General features: G+C 40.2%; 1 protein-coding gene across 1 annotated transcript; it reads right to left on the bottom strand.

Annotated features, from left to right (window-relative positions):
- Positions 1 to 1033: 1033 nt before the first annotated feature.
- Positions 1034 to 24863, bottom strand: LOC115435260 (uncharacterized). The gene is made up of 6 exons (XM_030157544.1): positions 23910 to 24863; positions 23590 to 23757; positions 23363 to 23458; positions 22837 to 22998; positions 5178 to 6438; positions 1034 to 1277 (listed from the first exon to the last, which is right to left on the bottom strand). Exons 1-5 carry the CDS (start codon positions 24861 to 24863, stop codon positions 5260 to 5262), a joined length of 2559 nt encoding a protein of 852 aa, XP_030013404.1. The 3' UTR covers positions 1034 to 1277; positions 5178 to 5259.
- Between the last annotated feature and the right edge of the window lie 3099 nt (positions 24864 to 27962).

A 27962-nucleotide genomic window follows, 5' to 3' on the forward strand; every position in this document is an offset into this window, starting at 1 on the left:
CCCATAATCAGAAGGAGTTAAAGCTAGTACGTCATTATATGTAGTCGTAACATTAGTCTTAGAATCATAACGTATCAGTGGGGACTTACCTAATAATGCAGTGAGATTATAAACGACGATAAATGGAGAAGGAGAGAGTGTCCCTGTTGTTGGAAAAGTGTATTTATCAGTCCTGTTTTCACAATTTGCTAACCCACATGCTACCTTGAGAGTAATGTTACACCCAGATGTGTGCCCCAAATTATAACGTGTGTGTTCTGTGACTGGGGAATGGAAACACAACTGTGGAATGAAAAAAGGATTAGACATGTCTCTCAGCCGAAAAACAACATTTTTCTGTACCATAGTAGTATTAGTATCTCTAGAGAAATTTCTGGGGTTTCTGAAGGTCATGTTGGGTTTCCACCTCAGCCAGGGATACTCTTCGACAGACGGCCAATCACCCACTGTCCACTTTATCATTGTCAACAGTGTGTGATTGATCGAGAGAGGATAAGGAGCGAACAGAGTATCTTCATGTGAGCTGTGTGGCATCAAACTGCACACATAGCAAGACTGATCAGTGACACGTCGTGTCAGATCACGTGTCACTCGCCACCATGTGTTATCGCTATAGTCGTGGTGATCAATGAGGTGGAGGTCACGGCCGTGACGTCTCCGAAGCTCTTCTGACCCTGGCTGTCCTCCGACAGACCAGGGCGCAACAGGAATGTGATGTGTTGGTGAAGGATCAGATACCTGATAGAATGTGTCCATGTACCACATGTACAGGCACAGGAGGGTGATGCAGGTGACAGCTGACCCTTTGATCACCTCCATCGTCATCGAATCAGTGTATGTGTGGGGCAGGGGATCTTCAGTCACTCGCCAGCGACCAGGCAAAGGATAAGTGTATATGAGACGTCACTGGGGTCGTTACCACCGCTAGGTTTCAACCAGTGGGTCTTGTGTGTGTGGGTGCGTGATGCAGCTGTGTCCAGCTCCGGTGTCCAGTCGTCCAGTCTACGCTGTCGATCGATGCTCCGGCCCGTCCTTGGCCGCAGCAGTTGGCGGTTCTCCCTGAAACCGCTTACAGTGGGTTGCGTGGATCCACGTGGCACGTTCAGCAACCTTGACCGCTGTGTGCGTCGTCAGGAGCACCTGGAAAGGCCCTCGCCACCTGCGCTGCTTCCAGTGCTTTCGCCTGAAGTCCCGGACCAGGATCCAATCCCCTGGCTGCAGCGGATGGAGCGGCCCCTCTGCAGGAACCGGTAATGCTGATTTCACCAATACCTGTACTTGAGATAATTCAGAGGAGAGTTTCCTACAATAAGACAACATGTCATGCTCCAACAATGATGTCATCCCGGTGCTTAATTGGGGGGCCTGGAGACCTGTATATGGGGGTCTCCCAAACATAATCTCAAACGGACTCAGCCCACTTCGAGTCCTACGTCTCATTCTCATTTGCATGAGAACCAGAGGTAGGGCCTTGACCCAGTTAAGGCCTGTTTCCTCACAGCATTTAGCTAGTTTTGATTTTAGGGTGCTATTTTCCCTTTCAACAGCCCCCCCTGATTGTGGATGGTATGCACAGTGTGTTTTGAGATCAAAACCTAGCATTTTCCCTAACTCAGTTAGTGCTGTGTTCACAAAGTGAGTACCGTTGTCTGATGAGATCCTTTTTGGGATCCCCCAACGAGGCAAAATTTCAGTTAACAAAGCCTTAGCCACTGTGGAGCTGTCTGCATGTTTTGCAGGAAAACATTCAACCCATTTGGACCACATGTCTACCATCACCAGACAATACTTTTTACCCTCAGCTGGAGACAGCTCCACAAAATCCATCATAAGGTGGTCAAAGGGGAGGTGTGGTTGCTCATGACCTGCTGAGCGACATGGGAAAGACTTTGTAGTGTTATGAGCAGCACAGATAAGACATTTCTTGCAAAATTTCTCTGCAACTACTGTAAACCCCTTCGTGAACCAATACTGTGCTATAGCATCTAACATTCCTCCCTTAGACACATGATCTACGCCATGTGTCAACTTAGCAAACCAGGGGAAGAAATGTTTGGGTAGACAAGGTCGCCCATCAGCAGCACGCCACACAGAAGAAGAATCCAGTGCACAACCACACGAGGCCCAAACACGCCTTTCATCAGGAGTGGCAAAGGACTGTGTGTCAGACACTGACGCGGGAGGGGCCCCCTCTGACTGCTGAGACAAGAAGGAGGAGGCGGCCTCCAAGGACGCAGCAGCCCTGGCAGCTGCATCTGCTCGGGAGTTCCCCTGCGTGACGTCAGTGTCTTCCTTCTGATGCGCCTGACATTTCACAACTGCAATAGCAGAAGGGAGAAGAACAGCATCCAACAGATGTGCCACAAGAGATGCAGTCAGAATCGGCTTACCATCGGACTTCAAAAATCTACGGTGCTTCCACAGGGCCCCAAAGTCATGCACCACACCAAAGGCATACCTGGAATCAGTAAAGATAGTGACAGAATGGCCCTCAGCCAACTTACAGGCCTCCGTCAAAGCGACGAGCTCAGCCGCCTGTGCTGAATAGTGTGAGGGCAAGGGGCCTGAGGAGACCGTGTCAACGGACGTGCACACCGCAAAACCAACCCTGTTCGTGCCAGACGCGTCCCTAAAAGAAGAACCATCTGTGAAAAAAACAAAGTCAGGGTTTGACAAGGGCACATCAGAGATGTCCGGGCGAGGGGAACATGTCTGCTCCAACGCGGCCTCACAACAATGAGGTTCTCCATCCTCAGCAGTCGGAAGTAGTGTGGCGGGGTTAAGCGTCGTACAGCGCTTCACAGTGACATTTGGCATGTCCAGCAGAACGGTGGTATATCTGCGCCACCGGGCTGCGGACAGATGTGAGGTCTTCTGCTCTAAAAGAATGACAGAGACAGAATGTGGAACCAACACAGTCAAAGGGTTATACCCAACAATGTCACGTGATGCAGCCACAGCCTTTTCACATGCAGCGACGGCACGGAGGCAAGAAGGAAGACCCGCAGCCACAGAGTCAAGTTTAGTGGAGAAATACGCCACCGGGCGTAATCTGTCACCGTGAGCCTGCAACAAAACAGAAGACATAAACCCACGTTTCTCATCCACAGTCTGTGTGAATGGTTTGGCCGGGTCAGGGAGGGCCAAAGCAGGGGCAGAACCCAAGGCCATTTTGAGAGACGTGAACGCCTGTTCAGCCTCAGATGTCCACACAACTCTATCATGTGCATTCAGGCCCTTACCATGAATACATGATGTCAGAGGGTGCTCGAGCTCAGAATAATCAGGAATGAACGCCCTGCAATAACCAGTCATACCTAAAAATGACATCATCTGCTTTTTCGTGACCGGCCTAGCAATGTTCTGAATGGCTCGAATCCGTTTAGGATTGATGAGCCTTTGGTTCTGAGAGATCAGGTGCCCCAGAAACACAACCTGCTGTTTACAAAACTGGAGCTTTTTGGCGCTGACCTTATGACCCTCCTCCCCCAGGTGAAGCAACAACGACCTTGTGGCCTCGACACAAGCCTGTGAAGAAGGACAACAAAGGAGAAGGTCATCAACATACTGCAAAAGAGCAATACCTGGTGGGAGGTCAAGGTGGGACAGCGACTCAGCCAAAATGGAATTGTAAATGGTTGGGGCCTCACAATACCCCTGAGGCATGCGTGTCCATGTGTACATTTTGTTTTTGAACTGAAACGCAAACCAATATTGGCTATCTGCATGCACAGGCACAGATGTGAACGCGTTCGACAGGTCAATAACAGAAAAGTGAGACGCAGATGGCGGAATTTGTGACAAAATTGTGTGTGGATTTGGAACCGTGGGCACGCGTGGAACCACGGCTTTGTTTACTGCCTGCAGGTCTTGAATAAACCGCCATGTGTCTGGGTCAGGGGGGGTCCGTGCCTTTTTCAAAGGAAAAATCGGGGTCCTGACCGGTGAATCAGGACATGGGACTATAATTCCCGCATTCAAATAAGCTTCGAACACGGGAGTTATGCCATCGATTGCTTCCTGCTTCAGAGGATACTGTTTCTGACATGGCCTGTAGTCAGATCGCGGGGTGACGATGACCGGTGGGCAATTTCGGACGAGACCCACATCATGAGGACCCGCAGCCCAGACACCAGACGGGATATCAGCCAGTTCGGGTGGCACAGAGGCGGGAGGGGGATCTGTGGGAGATGTAGACACACATATGAGCGTTTCATCATCTACTAACTGTACAGTTTTCTGACAGTGAAACACTGATGTCATGCTCTGCCTGAATCCCCCCAGCCGGGGGGAGAACATGACGGTGGGGTCAGCAGTGGCACGCCAATCAGACACCCACAAGGCCTTTTTCATCCATGAGCCCACGTGTTTCCAATCCATACCACGTGGCTTGGAAAGTGCAATGTGCGGTGTGTCATCAAGCCTGTAGAAAAGACGTTGGTTATCAGTCAGAGACACAGACAAAGCACAACACTCTGAATCCCAAAACATATACCCAGCTGTGAGCTTATCAGAAGTTGTGTGGAAAAACTTTTCCTCGTATGTGGAATCAGGGCCACCAGGACTAAAATGAGAGGCGCAATATAAGTCGTCAGGGGGTGAAACATGGGCGCCAGGCTGAATTCTGTTGGCGCACAGTTCGACCCATTTTTGCGTAATTTGGGGAGAACAGACCCTCCACTGGTATGCATAGTCTGGAGCCCCAGCCGCATACCTAAGCATTGTGTGTGCATACACAGAATGCGAGTGGAGGCCTGTGCCCGCGACAGTGTTTCCCTGAGTTATCATTAACCCCTCTGGACCCGATTCAAGTTTTACCCCCAATTTACACATCAAATCCCGGCCGCACAAATTAATGGGACAGATGGGTGAGAGTAAAAACGAATGTTGGAATGAACATTCCTGTGAAACACATGTCAACGGAACAGTAAAGCACTCTCTGTCCTGTTTACCCCCAGCCGACACAGAAACAATAGTTTTTCCACTCAACTGTGGTGTAGGTGTTAAATCTGCATGCCTGATAACAGAATATGTAGCCCCACTATCTACTAAAAATGACAAATTGACACCATTAACAGTAAACTCAAGCACTGGGAGTTTCTTAAAGGAGTCAGTAGTTAGCTGAGCGTATGTGTGTGTGTGTGTGTCTGCTATCATTGCATGTGTGTGTGTGTCACCTCCTCCTCCCTGAGGCAGAGCTGCAGACCCAGCAGTGGGCGTGGAATCCGAGTCTGGAGGTCCGCCCCTCAAGGCCGCGAGTCAATCCCCGCCCCTGTTCCCTCTTCGTGGCTGTCTCCTCCTCTTCCTCTGTGGGCAGTCCCGCTTCCAATGTCCTTGCCGGCCACAGAGGTGACACGCCCCCTCACGTGACGGTGGACCACCCCTTCCTCCGGCAACAGGCGGCGCACGGCTGGTTTCCGGTCCCTTCCCCCCTCCACGCCGCTCTCCATTGTTACGCGGCATGGCAAGCAGAGTCAAAGCAGAGGAAAGAGATTTAGCTTGTTTGTCATCTCTGTCTTTCTGTCTCTGCCTGACGACATCCTGGGCATGATGTGCGTGTCGCACCAGCTCTTCCAGACGACAAACTTGCGCCATGCCCACGTAGTGGGAGCGAATGACAGTCCCAATGTCTTTCAGAAAGCCGTCCATCATGGTCTGGCAAAGCAGTTTCTCCCATGGGCCTGCGCTGTCTCCCAAGGGGGAAGGGCGGGCCAAGCCGGAGTTTTTGGTGAACTCCTCTTCGGCCCTGCACACAAAGTCTTCCACTGCCTCATCAGGCCGCTGTTTCAGGGCTCTCAAGGCCGTCAGTGAGCCCCGGGAGGGAAAAACCTCTGTCAGTGCGGTACACAGCTTTTCTACCGCCTCCCTATAGACAGCGTTCTCGGCATGTGCCCACTCAGTCTGTTGAACCCTCAGGTCGTCCCTGGGGATCTTGTCCCGGATCTTTGCCAAGTCACTAGGGCCCATCTTACCCCCTAGAAGACGCCTAAGCTCGACCCCGGTGGGCCTGTGTTCTTGGCAGAATGTCCGCAGCTCAGTGGCGAACTTCGCACCGTCATCTACTGGATTAGGCAGAAAAGCAGCGTTCTCCTTTAGGTCAGCAAATGTCCATGGTCTGAACACCAAGATGGGCCCGTCCGGCCCGCTGACTTCCACCATGGGCATCTGTGAGGTCGAAGGCCCCGCCGGGCCTCCCTCATGGTGGTATGCTCTTCCGCTTCTTGTCTTAGACGTCAGACTTTCATCAGCAGCCCCACCCATCAGGGCGGGGTCAGTCGAGTCGGGCATGCGCAGTGGAGAAGATGGGAGGACCCCGGCCCTGGGGGCTCGTGGTGTCGGTACCGGATGGGAGGTATCGACCGAGAAAACCTGGAGGGGATGTGGGTTGATGGGGCGGCGCGGCGGGCAGACGTCCAGATCCGGGTCCACCTTTGCAGCCTGCACAGAGACACAAGGGGGAGGGGAAAGCAGTGTATTGTAAAGCGGCGGCGGAGCCGAGGCATTGTCTGTTCTACCTATCACGGCCCCGCCTTCATCTCCCGCTCCTGCCAATTGTTTACCATTCTTTCTCCTATCTCTACACTCAGCCTCCTCCAACCACATTCCAACACATTTGCTACACGACTCCCATTGTTTATAATCCCTAACCTTGATTCGCTTATCTTTTTTCTTAGCCTCCCACTGTTTCTCTAATTTTTCCTTCATCTCATTCAACTTCTGTATGCTTAAAGTCCCCGTTTTAGGAAAAATGCCCATGCTTACCCAATAATCAGCACAGTCAAGCACAATTTCCCCATATTTTTTACTCATCATTTTTGGAATTGGGGCCTCCCTGTCCACACCCCCGCCACTTTTCACCAGCTGGTTTCCCATGTTTACACTTAGAACGTCTCCTAAGCGGTTTTTGTTCCTCGGCGAACAAAATACTAAAAAACCCTTTTGATTTTTCTTTTCAGTTGTCAGCGAAAAAATCACCTAAAACGCTTACAAGTTTGTTATAAACTTTACCCTACTGTATTTACATACAGTAGCAACCTTATACGATTTTTCTTTTTGGTTGAAGGCAGGCGAAAAAATCTCCCAAAAACACCTGTACTCTATTGCATTTGCCTACAATAGCAACCTTATACGATTTTCTTTTTGGTTGAAGGCGAAAAAATCTCACAAAAACGCCTGTACCCTATTGTATTTGCATACAATAGCAACCTTATACGATTTTCTTTTTGGTTGAAGGCGAAAAAATCTCACAAAAACGCCTGTACCCTATTGTATTTGCTTGCATACAATAGCAACCCGACTCAGGTCTATATATATTTTTCCCTCTTCTATTTTTTTTTTTTTTTTTTTTTTTTTTTTTTTTTAATATATATAAACCCGAATCGCACACCACTATTATTTCAGTGACGTGCCCAGTGACATGAGTTTGGACCACAGGGAGTACCCCACCACCCCCAACTGTAACTTTCTCACCGTGTGTTGTGTCGTTGAACTCAGTCTAGATTCCAGTGGTGAGACGGGCGGGGCTCGGAGCCGGTCCCCCGTCCGCGGTGTCGTTTTACCACGGGGCTACAGCCGCTTTTTGGCCCGTAGGATGATCAGTCCACCAATCTCCGTTCCCCGTCCGAACACACTCACGGAATCCTGCCGACAACGCCAATTTGTCGTGGAAATTTACCGTTCAACTGTTAACTCACACAAAGAAAAAGGGAGAAAGTTAGAGTTAAAATAATAAATGCATTTATTGAGAAATCAATCACAGACAAAGCTCTGTAAATGAAGTCTGCCTAAACAAGAGAAAACTAAAGATTATATAGAACCAAATCCAACCCCCTCAAACTATGCTGTCATTCCTTACGTACATCGTACCACCCCATACTACTCCTTCTCTGCTCCGTGAAGAGGTCATGAGGACCTCTTCACTCTAACCTTGCTTGAATACAGGCGCCATCCTCTATCTACACATTCAGACATTTAGGTGTTTGGGTTTCAACTCAAGGTAAGAACTTCGTCCCCAAGTCGGGGTTGCTACAGAGTGGTAAACATCACACATAACAATGACTCAGCATGTACTTAACAGTATAACATATTAAAAGAGTATAAAATATAAAAAGTAAATTTTTCCACCACAGCACATATGATTTGGTAAAGGATACGTCAGGCTGAATTTATGAAGTTATAGTGTTGGCAATATATAAAATACAAACTGAATAGGGAAATATTTAACATTTTTTATATGATTAACATTATAGGTGAGTAGAGATGGGAATCGAGAACCGGTTCTTTTTGAGAACCGGTTCCCAGTAGCTCGATTCCTTGGAATCGTTTGTCTGCCTGCTTAACGATTCTGCTTATTGATTCTGCCTTCGTTGTGCATGCGCGATGACATCACATGTACGCTGCATTGTTTTGGTCAGAACGTAGCCAACATGGCGTTGAGGCAGTAACGGTCAAAAAAAAGACGACACCAGGTCCACTTACTTGGACCACTTGCAAAGCGTCCATGTCTTCAAAAGGGTGGAATCCCTCCAATATCCTCAAACATTTGTCCACAGCATGTGATTCATTTACAGGAATGTCACGTATTTGATACGCTACTTAGCAGAGTCTTGTGAATGTCGTGGCAGAGTGAACGCTGGACCGGTTCTGGTGCGGGCAACAAACGTCATAACTCCTCCAGTACAAGCTTCCAAAGGGAAGAAGGGAAAGGAAATGAGGTGCATAACAACGGAAGACAAGCCGAGCTGAGTCGAACCAGTTCCACATAGTAGAAATGTGGCAATAGAGGAATTAGTAAAGCGTCTTTAGCTTTAACTTTCACTGCAACCCCCCCCCCCCCCAGACCGGCCCGGCGTCATCTGTTATCATTTGTGCATACTGTATATGTTATATTTTCTGTGCAGAGATGGAAATATAAAGACAGTTAGTGCAAACACACCCGTTTGTACTCTTTTATTCCCTCACTCAATGAGAATCGATAAGGAATTGGATCGATAAGCAATATTGATAATGGAATCGGAATTGTTAAATTCTTAATGATTCCCATCCCTATAGGTGAGAGAAGTTGCATATCAGTTTTCCAGCTTTATGAAATGAAACCCAACTCTTTCCATTAGTCAGTGAATATCGTAAGTCATTGTCATGGCCCTGATTTTATAATGTTACATTTTACCCCAAGTTATGTTACAACTGACACAGACTATGGGGTCAGTTGTAACATTTCACACCTTGTGTTTGAGATTAAGTCATGCATTTTCTATTTGGGTTGCCCAGACATTTTCTAGGTCATTTATTAGCAGACACTTGAAGCTAGTTTTGTAATGGCGTTAGTACAAACACAGAATCCAAATGCAGAACTCGGACACAAAAAATAAGATTCAAAAGATTTATTATTTACACACAGGTGTAAAAATAATATTAGTGACAGAATCTTGAGGATAATGGTTGGGGATTTCCTCCTCTGATTCGTCCTACGGATCGAGGGCGACAGCCCGTCTCCCCGAGCGGCCTTAGGGGTATTTTTCCCGACTAGGGAAAAGCAAAGGGAGGTCAGGGACGGAAACAGGTCATACACAGGCAGGCTATCAAACAGGCGACAGGACATAAGGACAAGGCTAAACTCATGTACCAGTAGTCAGGGCGAGAAAGTCAGAACCAGGAGATCAGATGAGGCAGACAAAACCGACAGGGAGCAGGCAGAGGGCAAAAAAACAAGGATTCCAAAAACGGGTCACAACAGGCAGACAAACGAACAGACGAGGTCAAAACGCTGGTAAGAACTGCGAGAGTTACAAACTGGCGTCTGACAGGGGGAAGAGACAGGATTTAAATACACAAAAGGGAGGGAAGACAACTAGACACAGGTGGCACAAATTAGGGCGGAGACAGGTAATCAGGGGAAAGGTGAGCATGATCAAGGAAAAGGAAGTAAAGATGACAGACAAGACACATGAGGGGAAACTTAACAAAATAAAACAGGAAGTGGCAAACAAAACATAAAAGACAGACAAAACCAGACTAACGTCTGGCTGCAGGTATAACAAGTTTATATGGCAGTTTGAAGACACTGGGTTAAAAGAGCTCAAAGTTAGAGACAAAAATGTCAAAAATGTTACAACTGTCCCCGGTCTCCCCTAATCAAACAATTTAATGTTAAAATACTCAACAGATGTTTACTTTATCCCAATTACAAGCAACATAAAAGGCATATATGTTTAATATTGGCCTTTTGCCTTTGTTAGATCACATTTATTAATTAAAGTGCTACTTGCTATTAATTTGTTATTTATTTATTTTTTTTTTTGTGATAAAATTTAATATAATCAAGAGATGAGAGGAAAAAAATCAGTAAAAAAAAAACAAAAAAAAAAAACTACTTACCATTTTTCTTTTAATAAAAAATGAAAATGGGTCCCATAGACCCAAACACCATACAAGGGTTAAGAACTATTAAATGACATAATCAAGGTTCAGGTTAAGGTTTATTTATGTGCATTAGGTGTGTTTCATTAGATTCCAGTAAAATAATTTCCCTTCACAAACACCTACCAAAAAAGCATCGCTGCTACTCTGTTAAATGTTGAAGGAGAACCCAGTGATTCCCTCTAAATGGCATCTGGCACATTTCTCCAGTGTAAACATTACATGCCTCACACCGTGGCAGCTCATCACCGGAAAATACTATTATGTCTGAAATGTTCTGAGATAAGTAAATGTATAAAAAATGTTGCTCAACAGAAACTAAAGCTGAATAGAAGATCATGGCCTTGAATGTATAACATAAAAGTAAACCCTTGGCAGAGATGAATTGAAAACACCTGGGGCCAGCGCTTTACATTAAATGTGTAGCCATGGGTGAACAACATCTTACATAAACCACTTACAGCTTTAAAGCCAACTGCTCTTTTTCAGGATGAAGAGGTTGAAGTCAGTTGAACGGAGGAAGAACAATATAGACGTCAAACTAGTTGAGTGTTTGGAGCCCAGGTTAAAGGAAAACATCCACGAACTGCACGAAGCAGATGCTTAACTTCAGACGTCAGAGGGAAAAGTCCCACATCTGTTCTCACGCATTTATACTGTGATGCATTATATCAGGGGTGTTAACCCTTTCATGCACAGTGGTCACTACAGTGGGCAGTTATTCTACAGCTGTTCTCTTGTATATTCATGGATTTTGTTATTTTAGTTTCATATTACACATATTTCTGGTAAGTATCAGTCATATTATGGCATAGTGTATAGATATGATTAGACGAGGAAGGTTATTATTGTTATTAATTATATAAGGAGAAGGGGTGGGAGTTTATAAGTTGTACTTCTTGTCACTCCTTTTTGAATATGTAATATATGTCTTATGTTTAAGTGTTTTGTTTATTTATTTTCTTCTGTTTGACATTCATGTTTGAAATAAATACATCAATCAATCAATCATTCGATCAATCAATCAATCAATCAATCAGTCAATCAATATCAGCCAACATAATACACAAAACACTGCAATTGATAACATTACTGTAACTTGGCTTTTCTTGATAAACCAAATCTAACATGTTTGAGTGTAAATCAATTCCTTGTTATCGTTATTAGACTGTAATTAACAACAAAAGTTTTTTTTTTTTTTTTTGCATATTATCTCCATGAAGTGACTAGTATTGGAGTTCACTACAAACAAAAAGTTACGGATATTTCTTTTTGTTTTTTGTCTTTTTTTTTTTGTCATTTTTGCCATTTGTAAATAAAACTATATCTGGTCATTAAAAAATGTGTTTCAATTCAATTCACATTCATTCAAGCGTTGTGCAAAAATCTCAACTGAAAATAAAAAAAAAAAAAGCTCCAAAAATTGTAAATGAACTTTTTGTTTGTAGTGTATGTTAAAATGTGAGAAAACATCAAATTAGCAGCATTTAATGTTTTTATTTCATAGTTTTCACACAGTATATCAGTAAATACATGTTTCGTTGCTTTAAAAATTAAACGTACATTTTTGCAACTTCATGAAAAATAGCTTCATAAAAAAAAAAAAAAAAAATCATCTCATTGTTTTCTAAATGCCTAAAGAGGAATAAAGAAAAAAAATCTTGATTAATGTTCTCATAATTCATGCATGAAAGGGTTAAACTCATTTTCTTTCAGGGGCCACATTCAGCCCAATTTGATCTCCAATGGGCTGGACCAGTAAAATAATAACAGAATAGCCTATAAATAATGACAACTCCAAATTTTTTAGTGCAAAAAATAACATTAAATGATGAAACTGTTTCTTTCCAAAGCAAAAAAGATGTGAAAACCCTGAAAAAAAAAAAAGAAATTTCAGAAGAAAAATAAGTACAATTTTATCAATATTATGCCTCAACTTATGATTTATACATGTGCATTACAGATCAGATCTACCAAGACACAAAACAGGCAGAATATTCAATCAATCAATCAATCAATCAATCAATCAATCAATCAACCACTTTATTTCTATAACACTTTTCATACATATTGGTAAAATTGCACTTATTTTTCTTTAGACATTCCAGGTTGTTCATATTGGTTCATGTTATTGACATTTTATTGTTAAAGGATATCAGAATTTAATGTTCTTTGCAATAAATTAAAGAGAAAAAATTGGTGTTGCCATTATTTATAGGCGTAACGCCCTGTTATTTTTCTTACATTAAACCAAGAAGAAAATTTGGGGTCATTATTTCTAGGTTATTATACTATTATTTTTGAGTTTGATGTCTTTGACTGTTATTATCTTCAGGGTAATTTTTTTTGCATTTTGCACTGTGTAAATTCATCTTGCAGGCCAGATTGGAACCTTTGGTGGGCCGGTTTTGGGCCCCGGGCCACATGTTTGACACCTGTGCATTATATGGACAAAAGTATGTGGACACGTTGAATTCAGGTGTTTCTTTTCTAACAGGAGTCTGGGATACAAAACAGTAATAACACATGTCAGAATGTAGTTTTAAATTGAGATAAATATCATTGCATTGGTTAGTTTGGTTTAAATTGTTATCTTTGTTTACAATATGCCTCAGAGATGGTGTTATTGAATTTCTCTCAACATTGATTTTTTTTTTAATCTATGATGATGATTCTAAATGTTCTACCTCTAAATTGCTAAAATATTTTTGTGCTCCAATTGTAAATAATAATTTTCTACCACAACTAACCCTCTCCACTGGAAAAAATCAAAATCTTACCAAGTGTATTTTTGTCATTTCTAGTCCAAATATCTCATCCTACCTAAAATTAGACATAATCACCTAAAGAGGAACTTTTCAATGAGACATAAGAACTTTTTTTAGACAACAGATCTTGAAAATCTTATTTCAAGAAATCTTACCAAAAAATTTTTCACTTGTTCCATAGCCAGTTTTTTTTTTTTTTTTGTTGAATTAAAGCAAAAAAAAAAAAACATCTTGAATTAAGCAAAAAGAAAAAGTGGATGTTTGGGTCTTTATGGGCTAAACAAAACTAATGCAATGCAATGATATTTATCATAATATAAAACTATATTCTAACATTTTTCATTATTGTTAGACCCCTGTTAACAGTGGTGTAGTCGTCCCTGGAGAAGTGGGTATACTCTAAATTTTTTGAAATCACTCGTTTGGTAGCTTGTATGGATCCATGTCCAGTCCAATTGTCTTTAATTTCATGTTATACTCCACATTTTTCCCGGTCTCGCTGTAGTTACTGCTATACTCCGCCATGTTGAACCGGTGTTATGACCCTGGGTCATAATTTGTCTATTTGTATGTTTATGTATATATGTTTTCTGTTTAGTTTGTGTGTGTGTGTGTGTGCGTTCTCCCCCTGTACTGTAGGTGTGCTGTGCCCCTTTTGTGTCTGTTTGTATGCAGGTGCTGATTGGTGGATTGTGATTGACCGGCCCCTTTAAAAATGGCCCTGGAGCTTCCATCCATGCTCTCTCTTGCCTCCTTCCAGCTTTCAACCCTGTGTTTGTGTGTGACCATCAGTCTTCGTGTGCTCGTGTGACACTTCGATTGTGCATAGTTGTAAATAGTTGGTTTTTTTTGTAAATTGATCCTTTTTCTGGTAGGGGAGGTTGGCTCTTTTGTTTTCCCGTTTTCTCCTGTTTTTTTTACCTCCGCCAAGGAGGTTATGTTTTTGCCAGGGTTTGTTTGTTTGTTTGTTTGTCTGTCCGTTAGTGTGCAACATAACTCAAAAAGTTATGGACAGATTTTGATGAAATTTTCAGGGTTTGTTGGAAATGGGATAAGGAAGAAATGATCAACTTTTGGGGGTGATCCGGAAGAAGTCCTGGATTCTGGATCACTTTGAAATTTTCGTTAACATTGTGGTAAATGGGGCCAAAATTTTCGTTTCCCAATATCCCGCTTAATTATTGACCAAAACTCATGAAATTTAACTCAGGAATTGACAATGGGGTCCTCTATCACATTTCAAAGGCTGATTCGGATCTGATCCAGAAGGCGGATTTTATCTCAATTTATATAAAAAATGGGGGTGCCCTTACTTTTTGGCCTACTGTGCCTTTAATATTAAAGGTAGAAATTTCTGACAAGCGCCATCGTGTAGCTCAGTCAATTCCGCATCGGGAGTATGCCACAGGATTTCATGTAGCTTTAATACTTAAGGAGCTAGATCCAGAAGAAAACCGCCATTACGAGAAATGTGATTTTCGTGAATAACTACTGTACTAATAAGGATATAATTATGAATCCAGTTGCTAATGGTATGTTTTCATGGTCAAGGAATCTGAAAATATAGGTAAAATAAATATGGGACTAATATTTATGGTGGAAATCACAATATGGGGGAATTGTGCAAATCTCATGCAATTTGACTCAGGGATTTACAATGGGGTGTTCTATCAAATGGCAAAGACTGATCCGGATCTTTCAAAAAGTTATGGACAGATTTGGATGAAAATTTCAGGAAATATTGATACTGGCACAAGGAACAAATGATTAAATTTTGGTGGTGATCGGGGGGGGGGGGGGGCACTGATCTGCCTTGGCAGAGGTCTGCGCTCTCAGAGTGCTTTTCTAGTTTGGTTAGGTAGTTAGGTAAGTTTGCTGTATTTTATTTCATGCATTTATCTTGAATAGGTAAGTTACTTTAAATTTTACAGAAGATATTTTGTTTGTTGTTTTAGCCGCTCCCTCCCCTAACCCTTCCTTAGTTGTTTAGGAAAAAATAATTGTAATAAACATTGTAAACTTTAGTTTTGACTGACGTGTGTGCTTGGGAGCTGGGAGGGGACAAATTGAGCACATTATGTTCGCTCTGGTGAACCCCTAGGCTGGGGCGTAACACCGGTTTGTTTTTGCCACTCAGTCTGACTTAGAGGGGCGTGGCCCAGGGGGGAAGTGACGTATGTGCATTCCCTCTATACCGCTGTATACCCTGGACAACACCACTGCCTGTTAGAAAACAAACACCTGAATTCAACCTGTCCCAATACTTTTGTCCATATAGTGTATGTGCACGACCTGTCCATATTTCAATGGCGCTCCCCAGCTGCATTCAGAACACCAGGACTTCGTGCCCACTGAGTTGGAAACTGCATTTCTCAAGTATAAATGAAGACTTGTTACTGTATTGATTGATGGTGCACTTCAGCAGAGAGGGGCTAAAATCGATGAGCGCCGCATGGAGTCTGAAGACCGAGGGCTGAAGACCGATGCCTGTGATGCCTCCCCTCCTGAACCCCCCAGAGCTTACTCATAAATAAATGAAGGAGACAGTGCATTTCCTGAGAAATAGCTTGTTTTCATCAAAGCCAGGGCCATGTGTACCTTCTCTGTAAGGAACAAGATAATACAACCCAAAATACATACACACCCAATCCTGCTGTTCACGGAGCAAAACATTCATTAACGAGAAATTAGTTAAAGAAGCAAAGAGCCAATAACAGTTTATGTGTGCGGTGTGTGTTTTCCCAGAACCCATCAGAAAACTATAAACAGTTTTGCACAAATTAATTTGGTTTGAGACTGACTGAGAGGCTTTCGGTGTGAATTTGTCATCTGAGTAAACCTGGGTGAAATTTCTCCAAAGTTATTGCGCATGATGTTAAATAAAGCACAACGGAAGAACATTTTACTTCACCCTTGTCAGCGGAGGCCTTCACTGTTCATTTAACTTAATACTTACTGTTTACGTCAGTCGCTGTCTGATAAACTGCTTCTGCTCAGGTTGTGTGTTGTAACTAAAACAGACAGAAATCATTAAATTCAGACAGCAAGGGATAACAAAAACTTTTTTTTTTTTTTTTTTTACTTTTGTCTTCATTGGTCCAAATCCGGATTGTCCAAGATTAAACTGGGCATTGACTCTACATGTAATCGTTGCAGACAGGCTCCTGCTACATTGATGCATATGTTTTGGTCATATCCCAAATTGTGTCATTTTTGGCAATCCATTTTTTTTGGGTTTTTTTTTTGGATGAAGGTCTTTTTTATTTTCAATTTTCAAATGCAAAACAAAAAATATACAACTTAGACAGGAAACAATTGTATCCAGTTCCTATCCACCTGCCCTCCCACCCATCCTGCCCACCCCAAGTACTGGACCTTCATTAAATGTATGCACAGCCAGACATAATATATTTATGTACAATCCTCTTCAAACAAAGTGCATGTACAGACACATATATACACAAATATATATGTACATATATACACACTTGGATATCTCTAATTTCACATATATTTAAAGAAATAAGGGTAAAGAAGATTAAAAATTAACCAATTTTAAATAAATAAATAAATAAATAAATAAATAAAGCAAAAAGGTACACAGATATTGGAGTTACACAGATACACTACAAACAAAAAGTTAAGGATATTTTTAATTTTTTTGACTACTTTTTTCAGTTGGGATACTTGCACAGCGCTTTTAACTTTTTTGTGTGTGAACTGAATTGAAACACATTTTTTTAATGACCAGACAGTTTTTTTTTTTTTTTTTTTTTTTTTACAAATGGCAAAAATGACCAAAAAATGACCAAAAAAAAAAAGGCAGGTGGATAGGAACTAGTTTCAATTGTTTCATGTCCAAGTTGTATGTTTCTTGTTGTGCTTTTGAAAACTGAAAACAAAAAAAGACCTTGGAAAAAAAAACAAAACAAAACCAATTTTTACTGAATTGTTTAAGCTACAAAAACCTAGACATCCAAACACATCAACTGATCTAAAATGTTTAATAATTTCTGATCTGCTAATCCTGTCAATAGATGTAAATAATTCAGGTAAATTGCAGTTTCTCAGCACCATCAGATGTGTCTTTTCTGGACATTCAGAGGTTATGTAGCGAACGTGGAAACACTGTCAACTTCTGAAACTGATTCACCAGTAAAATCCATGTTCTTTGGTGATTATAGATGCTTGTTTTATGTTTAGTTCATGGACATTTTTGCTGAAATAAATCACTTTTTCAGTTTTCTTTGTTTGGATATAACCTTTGAATTTTTTTTTTTATGAACATCTACATGAATACAGTGAATTAAATATAGGAAAATACCGGATTTTCAATGAAAATGCAGAGAATAACATTAAAATAAATGGTGGTAAATCACTTGGGGAAGGTTACATGTAGAGAAATTTTACCAAAAAAATAGTTCCAGGTCTTTAAGGATTATTACAATGGCAATTGCTTTTTTTTTTTTTTTTTATCTTACCTTGAATATATCCTTTACTGCCAGTGTGTCTATCTATCTATCTATCTATCTATCTATCTATCTATCTATCTATCTATCTATCTATCTATCTATCTATTCTTTTTTGTTGTACTTATTTCTAATCCGTAGTATAGTCAGCTTTTTGTATATTTTAGTCGTATTTTAGTAGTATATGTATATTTAATATTTTATCTTGTAGTTTTTGTACAGTGCCTATATTTTTCAGCATTTTGTGTGATATTTTTCTACGGTCTTTTTGTACTTTAAATATTTGCTGCTAAACAGATTTCGTTGTTCCTGCAACAGTTACAGTAAAGATCTATTGCATTGTATTGTATTGTATTCTATTCTATTCTATTTGTGTAGCTTATGATCACACAAAATTGTCATCAGTGCAAAGCTTGATAAGTACATCCGTATAAATTACCTGCAGTTTGAGAATCCATCTAATTGCTGTTAAAATATTCATCTTGCTCAACCACCACCATGTGAGTGTTTCCCCGGAGCCGTGTCACTAATATGAACATCCACAGCTAATGTTCAAAGCTCCATTATATCCTTTAGATGCGGCAGTAAAACATCATACGACCATTCACGCAGGGGGATTTAATAAACCAAGCCAACACGTTGTGAGATATGAGTGGCCTAGCAGCATTTGGCGATGGCCTTTGGTGATACCGACAACCCAGTACGGAAATGTCACCCGTTTAACTCGCTCTATGTGACAAAACAGATAAAACAAACAGGAAATGGCTTTTCATTCAACGGCTGCTATCTCAATTACAATTTGATTTCTTTGACATGAAGCAGTGTCGCCGATGTATGTACTGTATATTCGCACCTGGTTCAATGTGACTGTGACTACAGGTGGAAATTAGCACTAATGCTAGAACCTGGCACACTACATGTGTCCTTTTTAAGGTTAGTGTATATTGTGCATTGTCCCTGTCTAAATAAATAAATAAAATGAAAAATTTTTACTGTAATATGGTTTTCTTAACCCTTAAAGAGGCCATATATCATATTTTTTTTACAATCAAATTATTAAAAATCATCTGAAAATTATGATTAGAGTGTTTATAATGAAGAGAATTTGTGAAGGGATATGAAGGGAATTTATTTACGATGTCAAGCAGGGGGATTTCTGTGACCACTAGAGGGAGTCGTAAGTCATTCTGCCGGCCAAGGCTGAGTTGAGGGTGAGAACCAGAAAGAAACAACTGTCAGAGTCAAAGAAAAGAAATGATAAAAATAGTCAAAAGTCAGTAGTTTGAATGTGAATGGCAGCGTTTCTTCTACAGTGAAGTGAGTTTGATTATGAGGCTTATGAAGGTATAAAGTTATTATGGGATGTTATTACACTGGTCTACAAGCAAAATGCATCCAGACTGAAAGGAGTTAAACTTTACCAAATTTGAGCCACGAATAAAGAAAAAGTCAAAGTCAAAAGTGCTGGTTGGTTGTAATTTATTTCTTTCTTTTTTTTTGTAATTTAATTTTTTCATTTGGAAAAATACAACGGAGTAAAACAAACAAACAAAAAACTAAGCATATTTGTAAATCATGTCTAAAAAGTCAACAACGGTAAAACATGAAATTTAATATAAACACATCCCATATAAGTTCTCTGTTTAGAAAACAAAAACAAAAAAACAAGTCTTCTTAAAATAAGTCTTTTCTTTTAATTTTTATATTTTGTTAAATAACATACATTAGAACAAGAAGATGTCTCATTTTTGCTCTTACTTTCACTATTTTTGTTTCAAAATCCTCACAAGTTTCAACTCCATTACATTCTGGTTGTAATTTCTAAGGGACAGTTTTTGGCCAAAGTGTGAAATTCTGAGAAATAATTTTATTTAGAAGGAATATTTATGTCAGAGCTACCAGATCTACTTCAAAACAGTGTCTGCAAATGACAATACTTTCACTTTTCAGGTTCTCTCTGGTGGAACATTTATAAATCCATTGTATAAATGTACATAAACCAACATGTGTTATAACACACCATCATATATAAACATGACCTAACCAGTACTTTTGTAATTTATTTTCTGATATATCTTATTAAAGTATTTAAGATTTAGCACATTTAATGTCTGAAGACAGTATATGTTCTAAGAAATTGTAGAACGTGTTATATTTCCTAAGTTTTTGTTGATCCACAGTTCAGACTAAACTGTGACAGTTCTGACCTTGTTTGTTAGATTCCAAACAGATCTTTAGTTCAGCTACTGACAACACAAACTGAGCAGAACACAGAGGTGATGTGTGGTTTTACTGTGGCTGTTTTCTGTCTAAAAACAGAGCTAAGCTAACAGAGCTATAATGTAAACTATCAGCTGATGCAGCACGTGATGATTATAAGACAGATTGCTATTTTGAGCAACTGTTAAAATAAGCATCTATGAGTTTTAGTTTGAAGAAGAAAAGTTGATGATACCATAATACAGATGTATGGAAACAATGATCTTTGTACATTATTCAGTCTGTGAATACATTGCATTGATACATTGGTTTTGGTCCTAAGTGTGTTCTGGTACCAGACTGATCACTGCTGGTGAGGTTTGGTGTATTAAACCTGCATCGAACCACTTTAAAGACTAGTTAACAATTTTTGTAGCAACTTTCAAATTAAATTTTCTCTACTTTTAACCTTTTCAAAGTGATTTATCACCATTTACTGTAACGTTATTCACTGCATTTTGCCCTTTTCAGTAATGATCACATACTTTCCTATATTCCTAGCTAAAGTAAACATATCAGCAGAGATAACTTCGAAAAAGTAACTTCTTCGGCAAAATACATCATTAACTGAACCTAAAACATGTGTCTCCATCCACTGTCATAAAAAAAAAAAAAAAAAAAACTCCATGGGGTTCACTGGTGAATCAATGTTGCAGAAGTTTAGCTGTGAAAGCTGTGAAACTTTCCTATAGAGAACAAAAAGCAAGACTGGGTCTCAGGAGGATACAAAACTACATACACTATATCTGTGGTGACTTCTAAATGCTATTTTCTATAATGTTTTTTTACTCATTTATCACTAATATTCTCTGCATTTTGCCAGTTTCAGTGAAAATCAGGTATTTTCCTACATTTAATTTACTGATCATGTAGATGTTCATAAACCAAGCACTGAACCTAGGGGGATAGAGCCTTTTCTATTGCTGCTCCAATCCTCTGGAACTCCCTCCCACCTACCATCTGACACTGCTCCGACCTCAACACCTTCAAATTCCTTTTAAAAAGTCACTCATTTAAGATTGCGTTTAATTGTTTTATATTCATATACCTGCCTTTTGCACCTGCTTTTATCTGTTTTTAAAGTGTTTGGTTTCTGTTTTTATCTGCTTTATGTAAAGTGTCTTTGAGTTCCATGAAAAGCGCTATACAAATAAATTGTATTATTATTATTATTGTTATTATTATATAAGTTTAGGCTAAATTCCAAATTTAATATATGGAAAAAACTGAGTTTTTCATCAAAATATATCATTAGCTGAGCCTAAAAACAACCACAAACACTGTTTCCATGTTCACAGTGAAGCCTCTGAACATCCAAATGGGTCATACATGATGACCATGAAAAGATGACAAACTGTATTTTACCTTAACCCTTTCATGCACGAATTATGAGAACCTTAATCAAAATTTTTTTCCTGAGTGTTTTTATTCCTCTTTAGGCATGAAAAAAAACAATGCGATTAAAAATTTTCTTCAGAAAAATAAATAATAATAATTTTAAAAATAACACTAATAATTAATTTTAAAAAAAAAATACATACAAAATAATGATGAAAAAAAAAAAAATTCTTATGAACCTATTTTTCATGAAGTTGCAAAAATGTCCACTCAGCTGGACACCACACGTTTAATTTTTGACACACAGAAATATGTATTTACTGATAAATTGTGTGAAAACTACACTGTAAACCCAAATAAGTTAGCAGAACTCAAAAAAAGTAAGGCAATCAGTTGCCACATTTTTTTTGAGTTCATAAACTCAAACATTTGAGTATATCAGAACTTAAATATTTGGAGTTGATATTAGATATACTTTTAAATTACCCTTAAATTGAATTACTGATTAGGCCAACTCAAAAATTGTCAGTAAATGTTACTCAAATAAGTCATTCATCTTTCTCATTGCAACAACTCAAGATAACTTAATAATTTCAAGTATGAAAACTCAGAATGTCATGTTCAATGAACTTAATATTAATTTGTTTTTTTCTTTCAATCTTCTGATTACACAGGACTCAAAAAAATTGACTTACTTAAACTTGAAATCATTCACCTTCACACTTAAAATATTTGTGGCAACTGATTGCCTTAAACATGTTAAGTACTGTTGACTTAAAAGTAGTAGTGAAAAATATTCAAACTCAGGAAACTGTTAATACCACATTACCCTTTGAGTTTAGAAGAATTATTTATTATTTATCCAAACCAAAATGAAGCATAATATTTGAAAGAAACAATTACAAAGGCACAATTTGGGCCATCTGGTTGTAAACTTGCAGTGCAGCAATGTAAACAGTTTTCAAAACCATACAAGGCACAGTGTGTAGCCTTCCTTTGGCTATCTGGTTTAAATCTAAGTTTTAGAAAAGAAATTCAAACTCAAAAACAAAATTCACACTATCCCAGCATTCTATCCTCGGGGGATAATAAAATCTCTATAACACTGTTTGCAACTCGGTAGGTAATTACTTTACTTCAGTAAAACAGCCTGAAACTTTGAGGCCAGATTCTTTTCCCAAACTACACCTTATAAAAATAGAATTTCACAGTGTAAACACTTAGAATATCGGTTCAACAACAATAAAATGTAAATTACATTAACAACTTTGTGCCATTTGGCTGAAAACCACCTGAATACTGTAGAGCAGCAACTTTAACATCAACAGTTGAACAATTGTCACCATGGACTATGATATATTCTTGTTGTGGACTATGCTCTGACAGGGTGAGCCCTCAGAATCCACAACTCCTTTTCAGATCTAGAGTTACACATGTAACATGAGGTCATTTTTGAGAGTCTGTAGCTTTGGTGACAGTTTAGAGTTATCCAGACCAAGCAAGATTTTCTGCGTGAACTCAAACGTGTTGGTCAGTCCCTTCGTATAGGCGAGATGTAGAGCATAAATCAGGCCAAACATTACCAGAAAGGCATCAGCGAGCCTGGGGAGGTCGAGCACCACATCACCCTCTAGGATGATGGAGACTTTTGTTGGGTGGTAGTGAACTGGGCTTGTGGCATCGTCACTCACGGTTGTAAGGAGGACCACAGACGCATCCCCCAGGTCTGGCTCATCCATATCATCCTGAAAAAATGAAAAGATCAATAAACATATTAAAAACCAAAGAAAAATACAATATTTAGTACTTTTGGAAAGAACAGAGGTTGACTGAAAGAGCTGTGAAAAAAAATCTGGAAAAAAATATTTATCTCATACATTTTTAGAGCAGTTGTTTTGAGTGGACAAAATGTCCTCAAGGGTCTCAAAGGATGGATTTTGAAAGAGGGTTAAGGTTTCTAAACATCTTGCCAAATGTTTGCAGTTTGAACACTGGCCCATTTACAGAAATGTTAATGTGTGTTTTTCTTATACATAAGTAAATGAAAAGAAAATATGAATAGGTTAATTTATAGTACAATAGGCTTGATATTTCTTAACTGGGACTTACCACACATGTTCTGAAAAATCCTGACGCTTCATCACGCAGATACACAGGAAGGGCATGGAGAATAGTGATACGCCTTGTGTGGACATCATGTAATTCCTAAAAAGATTAAAATAGTGTAAATACTATGCGGCTGACTTATCTGGTGCATTTGTGAAATACAAACACTTATTTAATACTTTAAATTGCCAACATTACACACAGACTTCACCTGTGAAATGTATAATCACCTGTGTATCATGGACTTTGAAAATGTCAGACAACGCATCTGCAGTTTTGCCCGTTCTGGAAGCTTTCTGCCTAAACAAGGTCATTAAACGAGGTGTGTGACGATCAAGTTCGGCGTAGAAAGTATTGGGAAGGTTCTGGTTAGTAATGCGTTGAAATTCTGCATACACCTGCATTGTGGAAAAGACAGTACAGAAAGCAGAGAGCAAGAGGAAAGAGATTATTTAATCTAGGATGAATACATGGATAACAGTATACACAATGTGATATACAGTACTGTCTGGTAAAGATGAAAACAGATGAATGAGTTGATCAACATTACCTCGGATTGCATATGAAGAGCAGGCCAGAGGTCCATGAGCTCTTTGACTGGTGGGCTGGACGTCACAATAGTTTGTCGTCGCAAGGCAAATGTGGTCTGCATCATCTTGCTAATAAGTGGGAGATTTCTCTCAGTCTTCTTTACTTCCTCCACAATAGCCTGCCTCAAAACATCAAGACTTGAGGGATCCTCTCCTTGAGGAAAGTTGGGCAGAAAGTTGACTTCTGCACGCCTAGGTCTTTTGATGTTGGAGTGTGAGGGTTCATTCTCAGGGTTTCGTTGACTTCTTTTCCCAGCATTTACAGTGACCTCCTGACACCCGGCTCTTCTCATCTTGGTCCTGTAGTTACCCATTTTAAACTTGATGCTGTTTTTCCAGCCATTCCATCCACTGTCAGATCCTGCTTCTTTTAAACAGGGATGTTTTTTTACAAGAGCGTCAGCAACCACTGCTATCTCTTTATCACTAGGGTAAGCCTTGAAACCATATATGGTAGATGCCAGTTTGTCTAAGATATTATGCTTCTGATCCCTTGAAAGCTGAAGAGTTTTTCCATTCTTTTCAAATTCAGCATTCCCATCTCGAAGTGTCAGCTCGACGTCATATGCAAATGTGGGAATTTCAAAAGCACCTGGAGGCCATCTGCTTAGACGTTCTGGGGATGACACGTCTGAAAGGGTATCAGTAGATGCAACAGAACTGGAATCCTCTATAAGTGAAATATGAACACAGGCTTTTTGTGGTAATTCTTGAATGTCAACGAGGCAAGTGAGTTTTCCATCAAAGTCTGGATCTTCATATTTCAAAGTGAAGTCACAGTCCAATCCCAGTTGTTCTTTTAAAATCTCAATCAGTCCATCAACTGAGGCTGGACGGGAGCTGAGTTTCAATTTTCTGACATGGTCTGCCTCGACGACACGAAGGATCATGTTTTGTGGGGCATCAGCAGCCATCGCTTTAATAAATGAAATGAGAAGTAAAAGCACATCAACATGTATTATGGTGCATTTATATGGCTTTTTAAATGTTTATAATCATTTATGACAACCTCTAAAGTGTTCACCACTGACAATGCTTTATGCCTAACATTCCAAAGTGACAGAAAATTGTGAGACCTGGGTTACACAGTACATTATAACTACCATAAAATTAGCCAGCTATATTAATGTGCTTTTAATGCAGTATGTTCTTTAGAATGTGTTACCAAAGAGTGCAATCCCAAAATTGATGTATGATGAATGATCATAATGAGCACATCTTCTAATAAATGTACAATTACTGATTTGTGAAGAATTACTTACCATAGAGTGGTCTTAATTTTGTCTCATTTGTATGAACCTCTTGGGAGTCACAAACAGCAGCCCATCTATCTTGTATGCAGAGAGTGGGCTTGTATCATTGAATTCCGATTGCAGGTGGATAGACAGGCTTCCCTGCGTGGCTGTCAGCTCGTAGGATCTTAGATGCTCTATATACCAGGAGTCATAATCATAACAGAGAAAAGAGATGTCGTGATTCACAAGGTAGATCTGTGTTAGTCTGCAAAATTTAGACAGTCCCCCACTGACTCCGACAGACACAAACATTCCACTGGTATAGTCTATGCCATCAATGGTCACCTTTGATGTACGATAGACAGTGTCACTAGTTGTTTGTCCTCTGATGTGAGCCTGAGCTACTTCTGGTAGAGCTGAAACCAAAACAGACTCAACCCTGGATGTTTGCATTTTTGGCTTGAAAAACGATGGTGAAGCAAGGTGATAGGCCATCATGTGCTGGTGTCTTACTGCCATTGTCTTCAAGACATTTTTGAAGTTTTGCACATCATGCACCACTCTCTTGAAGAAGCGATGCTTAGCCTCGAATCGCATCGTCCAAACATGCACCAGGGGCCCAAAGCACTTCACTAAGGTGGGATAATGCTCTACATAGTGATGTTTCGGACGAAGTCTAAACTCGGGAAAAGTTTCTTGCAGTATCTGTCTGTGGTCACTGATTTTGGAAACAAAGTAGTCAAGTGTTTCATCAGAAAATGATGGGCACAATGCTAATTCCACCACCTCCTTTAAGTCCATCAAAACCTCCCATGCAGCATTACTCTCTGGTATGTTACTGCCTACAAGTAATGGAAGTAGTCTCAAGAGAGTGGCATTTTCATGCCCGTTGCCTCCTATTGTTAGTCGGGTCATGAATGTTTTGGGAACTGGATGAGGTTTATTTACTTTATCACTGTGCGGATATGGGAAAGATGTGATCCTTTGGTTCAAATAGTCTAAAGTGAAGAACTTAAGCCGAATCATTTCTTTAATGCAAACAGCAAGTTCAATTGGAACGATTCCTTCCAAAAGATCATGTAGTAGATCTGGAGGAAGACCTGTGATAGGGTGGAAGTAATCAAGAGACTCACGCAAGACACAACCACCTTTAACACCAAATTGGCTGCTTGAACTCTCATCTTGGAGGACATTTTGTACATGAAGGTCATGACTAGCTTTGGTTCTCTGGACAAATTCATCCTTTTTTACCTCAGTTGCTTGAAACTGTTCACTTGTGGCCATACAGAATCTGCAAACATAATCTGCTCTGAATGACTCCATAAAGCCGCCTAACCCATGTGCAGCCAGATTGTCAGCAGAAACACAGAAGATGGTGCCTTTCACATTCTGACCAACAGAGTCAATGAAAAAACCATCCTGCTCGAGTGTGTGAACATCATGGACCAGGGGAGCAAGTACAGCTGCATATCCATATTTCTGGAGGTCTGTCACTTTAGCTAGCACAGCCAGTTGTATAGTGTGCATTGCTGATCGATACTTGGGCGGCAAATTTGCTAGGACCCAGTATACAGCACAAAGTTTGTAAACTTTACGTGATGTGCCGAGAGGGTTAGCTATTTCCAGATCATCAATATATAACTGGATTGCTAGGTGTAGATCTTCTGTTGAGAGTAATTCATTCTCCTGGAAATGAGAGCCATCACGATATGACGCATAATAACCAGGCTCAGCATTTGGTTCTCTGATCTTGCTCAGAATGTCTGTGTTTTTAAACAGCTCCTTAAGCATTTGAAGAATTGGTACATACATGACGGTATGACCAGGTGATTCGAAATGGTACTCTACTGGCATTACCAATGGATAGTTGTGCTCTATAAATGTCTTTCTTCGCTTGTAAGTGGACAACTCTGCACCTTTGCAGGTTGCACTAAATACAACATTAGAGTCCATGACAGCACTGACAATGTCATTAAGTGTGGAATCTGTAATATTGTGACCATGTCTTTGCAATATATCATTAACGGCATCCTTGATCAAGGGCTGAGATAAAGAGAAAATCTGATTCAAGCTGTCAACTATTTCTTGTGTCGCTGTGTTCGAAACGTGAAGGATAGCCTGCATCTTTAGAAATAAAGAAGCTGCATTAAGTTAGAGCTGATTTTTCAGTTTCGAAGTATCACACTGCTCATCATCCTGCATTTGTGTGCTCTGAACTGGACACTTTTCATTCGAATCAATGGTGACATTAGAGCTGGTAGCATGGAGATTCTGAGTATGCTCATAGACAATGTCACTGGAAAAGTCTGAAGCAAGACTCCCTTGGTGCATTCTACTTTTATGGGAATTAAAAGAAGAGTACGCATTTGTGCTATAGTCACAACCTCTGTATGGGCATACCACTGTCTCATGCTTTTTTAGGTGTGATCTTATGTGACTGAGGAGTACAGACTCTGAAAATGGTTGCTCACATGTGCATAAAGGACACTTGAAAGCCACAAGCTCCTGATTTTCCCTTGCACTGCTGTTTTGTTTTTGAGTATGATATCTTTACAGATGAGTACTCAGTGCACTAAATGTCTGAAATGTGCACATGCAATCATCATGGAGGCATGGGAGTGGGCTAATTTTTGAAAAGTGGCTGTGCTGCAATCTACAGTATTTTAATAGATGTGTTCTAGTGGTAAAAAAAGCTGAGCATAACTTACAGTGCCAAGTCATGTTCATTGCAGCAACCTGAAAACACACACAAAAAATATTATTTTACAGGTCACCTGC

Source organism: Sphaeramia orbicularis, chromosome 16, assembly GCF_902148855.1.
Source record: "Sphaeramia orbicularis chromosome 16, fSphaOr1.1, whole genome shotgun sequence".
Taxonomy (NCBI): domain Eukaryota; kingdom Metazoa; phylum Chordata; class Actinopteri; order Kurtiformes; family Apogonidae; genus Sphaeramia; species Sphaeramia orbicularis.

What these genes read in the sequence shown, in the direction of transcription:
- LOC115435260 (XM_030157544.1), bottom strand. Translation starts at nt 24,863, where the DNA reads ATGGCTGCTGATGCCCCACAAAACATGATCCTTCGTGTCGTCGAGGCA. An exon ending in CTCTTCATATGCAATCCGAG is followed by an intron (nt 23,758 to 23,909) that starts GTAATGTTGATC and finishes TCCACAATGCAG; the next exon opens with GTGTATGCAGAATTTCAACG. An exon ending in TCAAAGTCCATGATACACAG is followed by an intron (nt 23,459 to 23,589) that starts GTGATTATACAT and finishes TAATCTTTTTAG; the next exon opens with GAATTACATGATGTCCACAC.